The 5,968-nt window shown below is 65.3% G+C and overlaps 1 protein-coding gene across 1 annotated transcript; it reads right to left on the bottom strand.

The window, feature by feature from the left end:
- Positions 1-3,677: 3,677 nt before the first annotated feature.
- On the bottom strand, positions 3,678-5,263 carry LOC123833179 (lymphocyte antigen 6H-like). Its single transcript, XM_045861299.1, has 4 exons — positions 5,130-5,263; positions 4,952-5,034; positions 4,587-4,709; positions 3,678-4,312 (listed from the first exon to the last, which is right to left on the bottom strand). The coding sequence occupies exons 2-4, from the start codon at positions 5,001-5,003 to the stop codon at positions 4,035-4,037; spliced, it is 453 nt and encodes a 150-aa protein (XP_045717255.1). The 5' UTR covers positions 5,004-5,034; positions 5,130-5,263; the 3' UTR covers positions 3,678-4,034.
- Between the last annotated feature and the right edge of the window lie 705 nt (positions 5,264-5,968).

The following is a 5,968-nucleotide window of genomic DNA, read 5'->3' as shown; positions in this document are numbered from 1 at the left end:
GAGAGAGAGAGAGTGAGAGAAACATGAGCTTGTGGTTGCCTCTTGGGTGCCCCCTACTGGGGACCCAGCACACAGGTAAGGCCTGTGCCCTGACTGGGAATCGAACCAGCAACTCTTTGGTGGGTAGGCCAGCGCCCAGTTCACTGAGCCACACCAGCCAGGGCTGTTACTCCGTATTTTTCTACCCTACCCCGGCCACCTCATCCCCACTCTCTCCTGTATTTAAGAAGACGAATCGGAAGCCACGGAGCCGATCTCACCATCCACGGTCCTGAAAGCAGCACAGGAGCCCCCAGTCCAGGACTTTAATCCCCGGACTGACTTCTTAGGGCTCCCTGCCGCGACTGGAAGGGCTTCCACTGCAGGAACAGCCCCAAGTGGCAGACGGGAGTTGCATGCTGATGCACGAGTGGTCTGGGCCATGGAGGGAGGATCTGACCTCCCCTCACCCGGGCCCTCTCCCCTGTGAGGAGTGGGGGGTGGCCTCATGGGTCTCCACAGCCTGATGTGGGGGTCTGCGACAGACACCCGCCCCTAGGACCCTCCTGTGTTCTCCAGGCTGCCCCTGAGCTGAGGAGAAGTGTCACACGAGTGGGCCTGCACACGCGTGCACAGGAGCGTGAGGGGCAGCCGGGAGGCAGGCTGCCCCCAGGTGCCTGTCAGGCTCTCCCCCTCCCTCAGGAGCCCCTGCATCCATCAGGGAACCACCTGCGGCCCTGACCACCCTCAGGCCCAGGTGGGGCGACACCAGGGCCCAGCTGCACACTGATAGACGCGGGTCAAACTCCGGGTGTCCGTGAGCTGTGGGGTGTCTCAGGCAAAGAGCCAGCATGGGGCAGGGGTGGGGGAGGCCTTCTGGATGGACACGCAGGCCGGGCACTCAGATGGGGCAAGGCAGAGGGGGACAGAGACAGGCCAGGTGAGCTGGGCCAGGAGCCCTGGGTGGGGAGCACACCTTTGCTGAGGGAGTGAGTGGGTGTCAGAGTGAGTGAGTGACCTAGTGACTGAGAGTGAGTGGGTGTGAGAGAGAGAGTGAGTGAGTGGCTGAGTGACTGAGTGAGAGAGAGTGAGTGACTGAGTGAGTGACTGAGGGAGAGAGAGTGAGCGAGTGAGAGAGAGAGAGAGTGAGTGAAGGACTGCATGATGAATGAATGAATGAGTGAGTGAGTGCAGGGAGGAACATCCCTCCCCCCTCCCTCCCCCCTCCCTCCTCCCTTCAGAAAGGCTGTCACTGTGATGTTCCTCTCTGCCCCTTGTGGACACATTTCAGCCTTTTCTGCAGGTGGGTTCCCTAGGCACTGCTTCTGTCCAGTGGCGCTGCCAGGCCCCGCCCGGGAGGCTGGTGGAGTTCTGCCAGGGGCCCCAGGGTGCTGCAGGTGGCCCCCTGGTGGCTGCCCATCATGGGGACCTCCTGGGCCCTGGCCTGGGAGGCCCTCAGCTGCTTTAGTGCTGACTCAATAACACAGTGGGCGAGTGGAGAGGTTTTCTGGGTTGGCAGGAGATCTTCTTTTTTCCTTCCCTTCTTTTTAGACAGAGGGGAAGGGACCGGGAAAGGAACAGAGAGAAACATCCTGTGTGGTTGACCCTCTGGCACCCGGTACTGGGGACCTGGCCCACCACCCAGGCGTGTGCCCTGACTGGGAGTCCAACAGGCAACACCTTGATGCACAGGACGGTGCTCACTCCACCGAGCCACACCGGCCAGGGTGCAGGTTTGGGCCTCAGTTATGTTTCTCCCCAGAGCAGTTTGCCTCTGGGTGTGACGCCCTCACAGAGGTCATGGTCAAGGACATGGACACAGCTCTCACTGCAGCCCCTGGGGTCCCAGACCTTGGAGCACCCTGTTCCCTCCCCATGGTGGCTGGGCCCCCTGCTGTGTCACAGTGGAGTCCCTGCGGCCCTCTCCCTTCCCCAGTGTGTGGAGGTCCTTGGTGACCGAGGTCTGGCCACGGGGGGGACAGCAGGGGTTTCAGCAGCCACCCCCGACCTCCCCTGGCCGCCCCTCCACTCTCAGAAGTGCTGGGCAACCCACTCAGGAAGGGGAGGGGACCTGGGGGAGGGAGCTGGGGGTGGGCAGGACCCCATGACTGGGGGTGGAATCTGTTTTCTTTTCCAGTAGTTGTTCTCCCTTCCCGGAAGACTGCTGTCCTCATTCTTGGGGCCTCTCCCTGTGGACAGGCGGGGAACTGGGGGCTACCTGCCCCAGGTGCTCTTGCTCTAGGGGGGCTACAGTCACCCCACCCCACTGACCCCAGCCCCATCCCCTGTTGCTGGCAGAATCACAGGTCCACCCCACCCCCCCCCGCCATCTCGGGCTGCTGCCGGCAGCACCCACCCATGGACGGACCCAGGGTGCGGGTCTGGGAAGTGGATCCTGGGGAACTCCAGGGTGGGGCCCACAGGGTGCCAGCCCTGGCTGCTCCACTGGTGCCGTGTCCCCACCCCACACACGCACAGCACGCACACACTGCCCACCCCCCACATGGCACACACCTCACACAGAGTGGGCACGCCACGCACACCACACACCACACACGTGCGTCCACCCCCACACCTGCACGGCTCTACCCCAGACCCCCTGTGCGCCTCCCTCCAGGTGGGACCTGCAGCGGGGCCATGGAGAGGGGGCCACCTTCCCATTGCAGGGAAAAGGGAGCGGGGTGCGGGGCTGAGGGACTCCTGCCTCCCCCCTCCCCGCTGTGGGGCAGGGCCAGCAGGACAGACACTGAATGCAGGACAGAGGAGGAAGGCCTGTGCCCACAGGCTCCCCAAGTGCCTGAGAGCCCTGCCCGGGTGTGTGCTGTGGGGGACCCTCAGGTGAGGTTTGTGTGGGGACAAAGCCCCGGCAGGAAGGAGGGGGTGTCCTCCAAGATGCTGGAGCTTCCAGATCTCCTGGCCCCAGAGGTGCCGTCCCACGGGGCACGTCCCCGCCCCTGGCCCTGCACCTCTTCACAGCTGCCCCAAAGCCTGCGGGGGGAGCGGTCCCCAGTGTTAGGGGTGGGGCTGAGTCTCCCTTTCAGCTCAGGTGGGAGAGGCCCCTGGTCTGCACTTGCTCCTCTGAGGAAGCCTGAGCTGGGACTTGGGGTCACATCCCAGCTGCCAACCGATGGGTGAGGGCAGCACCCCGGGGTGGGAGCTGGTTCCCTGTCCTCGTCTCAGTTTCCCACCCTGACGGTCTCTGTGGGGCCCCTAGACCCACACCCAGGACGTCCTCAGCCCCAGGGTGTCAGGGAGTGGAGGGAGACTTCTCCCCCGGGAAAACGTGGGGGGGGGGCCCTGGGGAGAGGTGAAGCACTGCCACCCGCCCGTGGCGGGGGCAAGGGCTCGCGGGTGCAGGTGCGCAGAGGGGGAGACAGAGCAATGACGACCCGGGGGAGGAACGGACCTCACAGCCTGTGGAGGGTGTCCCATCCCAGCCCTCCCGGCCCAGGGGCCAGGACAGCAGTCACCCCCAGGGGCAGGGGCTGCAGGGCAGGGAGCCGGCCTGGAGGGGGTGCTGCAGGGAAGGTGTGGGGGCCTCCCCATGGGCTGCAGAGAGGGCGCCCCCGGGCACGGCCCCTCCTAGCCCGCCAGGCCCTCGGGGTTGTTCCCTGGGATGGGGCGGGAGCCCAGCCTCCCGTGGAAGTGGGTGTGGGGCCCCCACGGCCCCGGCGGGATGAGTGGCACACGCACAGCAGGCCGGTGCTGCCAAGTTTATTATCTGTTTGCGGGGGGCACACTGGGGAACAGCAGGAGGGGCTGTGGGGCGGCTCTCCCAGGGGCCCCTGCCCAGCAGGTGGTCCCTGCCTCGTGGGGCAGAGGTGAACAGACGGTGCTGGCAAACCAGACAGGCTTGTGGGCACAGCCGAGTCCGTCTTCGGGGCCGCCCTTTCTCTGGACCCCTGCCCTGAGAGGAGGGCAGCTCAGCCCTTTGGCCGAGGACTCCCAGGTCTGAGCGGGCCAGTGTGGTTGGGACATCCAGCTTGCCGTGGGGCCTCCGTGGGTGCTGCGTGGACACGGCTGCCCTCACCCTTTTCTGTGCCCGACGCGGGTCCTCACAGCAGGGCCCAGAGCAGGGCTGGCCCCAGGCTGAGCAGGAGCCCCCCAGCGAGGGCCCAGAGGCTGCGCCCTGCCCGGGACACTCCGTTACAGAGGTCCTTCTCACAGCAAGACACACCCTGCAATTCAAACTTGGGGACCAGTGGACCCAGGTCCTGGAATATATTGTCCTGAGGACTTGGCCTTGGGCCTGAGCCAGGTAATGCCTTAGTCTGGTTGGAAAGCTCCTGACAGGAAGTGGCACAACCCCCATGCTGCATGCTGACCTTCTGTCCTGCAGGAGGGAAAAAAGTGCGTGCTGTGGGAGCTCTAGTCCCTCTGTCCCTGTTGGGGTGGCTGTGGTCACCAGGTTCCCTTTGTCGTCCCTCCATGAGCTGCGAGCCCCCTCCCCTCTCCCCGGAGGCCTCTGCAGGCTGCTCAGTGCAGAGGGCGGGGAGGCAGGGACAGGCAGCAGCCCCAGGTGACACGGACCTGGCCCCTGACACACCCACACCCCTTCCATGAGGCCCCCTGTACCCAGCCCCACGCTCTGGGCACAGGGAACTCACCATCTGGCCAGGTGGTGATCAGGTTGCCCTTGAAGCAGACGTTCTGTCCCTGTCCACAGGTCATGACCAGGCACTGCGTGGCCATCTGGGCCCCAGCACAGAAGTAGCACTGTAGGCTCAGGGCTGGGGAGGGGTGGGGACACAGGCCAGGCTCAGAGGACAGGAAGGCTGGCTTTAGACCCCCGCCGACCACAACCACAACCCGAACTGGAGCCGGTGCTCTGCGCAGCCGCCTCCAGGCCATCCCCAGGACCTGGGGAGCCCACCCTCTGGGGCTGGGAGCACAGACCCCTCGGGGCTCAGGACCAGGGGACTGAGGACCCACCCCCACTCCCAGGACAGGTCCAGCCAGCACTGGCACTCACCGCGGTCCGAGCACAGCAGCACCGCCAGCAGGACCAGATGGAGGCCTCTCATGCTTCCTGGATTCTGTGCCACGAGGGGGTGCCTGCGGGGGGGTCCCAGGTTCAGGTTTAGGCCTCCCCTCCCCAGCCCTGGCCCTGCCTGGCTGACCCCCTGCTCACCTCCCCCGCCTCCTCCCACCTGCACTGGCCGAGTGCTCACTGCTGGCCTCAGCCTCCTTCAGCGCCGCAGCATGTGCTCCCACCTCCCTGCTGGCGCTGATATATGCACCACCCACTTCCGGCCTCCGCCTGCCCCCCTCAAGCCTTTGGGCCCCACCCATGGAAATCTTAGTTAGGCGTGTTTATTTCTGAAGTCCAAGAGTCCCAGGGGCCTGACAACAGGCTACACCACAAGCTCCCCCCTGCCTTTTCCTGCAGATTAACCCCTGGAGGTAATCCTACACCAAAGCCAGTGTCAGCCAGTAGAGTCCCAGGACAGGGCAGGTGGAGCCGGCCAGGGTGGAGTTGGGGCAGATGTGACTGATGGGTGCTTGTGGGATTCTCAGGAGGAAGTGGGGGGCCCTCTGGCCTGTCTCGGTGGCCGGGTCTGCGTCCCGTGAGCCATGCGGTGACCCAGCTCCCTTCCCTTGTCCCGGCCCCAGTCCCTGTCCCCAGGTCTGTCCGGGGTCCACCCTCGGCTCCCCAGGAGGGGCCTCCACAGAAAGCACAGAGGCAGAAAACATCTCACACGCTGACACGTGTTTGTCGGTGGATTTCACTGCCCCCGGGAACCATGCACATCACGGAATCCATCCTCCGTGGGTCTCGAGCACGTGTGGGTGGAAACCATGGTTTTCAGTCTCACACGCCCAGCCCCCGTCAGGGCAGGTGGTCGACCCCGGTGAGTGGGGCAGCAGCGGGGGGCCAGGTGTGGACGGCCACCGGGCGAGGCGCACCAGGTGTCCTGCACCAGGTGAGAGCACCCGTGAGGCACGACCCCGGCTGCAGCCCCGGCCCCTGCAGACCCCCGCGGCCTCA

This window comes from Phyllostomus hastatus, unplaced genomic scaffold (genome assembly GCF_019186645.2).
Source record: "Phyllostomus hastatus isolate PE091 unplaced genomic scaffold, TTU_PhHast_1.1 phas_scaffold_21, whole genome shotgun sequence".
Taxonomy (NCBI): domain Eukaryota; kingdom Metazoa; phylum Chordata; class Mammalia; order Chiroptera; family Phyllostomidae; genus Phyllostomus; species Phyllostomus hastatus.
The sequence above is the reverse complement of the archived record's forward strand: the minus strand, read 5'-3'. Positions and strand labels throughout refer to the sequence as shown.

Excerpts from the sequence above, each read along its gene's own strand:
- LOC123833179 (XM_045861299.1), bottom strand. The coding sequence starts at position 5,003 with ATGAGAGGCCTCCATCTGGTCCTGCTGGCGGTGCTGCTGTGCTCGGAC. Across the intron at positions 4,710-4,951 it reads GCTGCTGTGCTCGGACCGCG|CCCTGAGCCTACAGTGCTAC; the intron begins GTGAGTGCCAGT and ends ACCCCTCCCCAG. Across the intron at positions 4,313-4,586 it reads GATCACCACCTGGCCAGATG|GACAGAAGGTCAGCATGCAG; the intron begins GTGAGTTCCCTG and ends TCCCTCCTGCAG.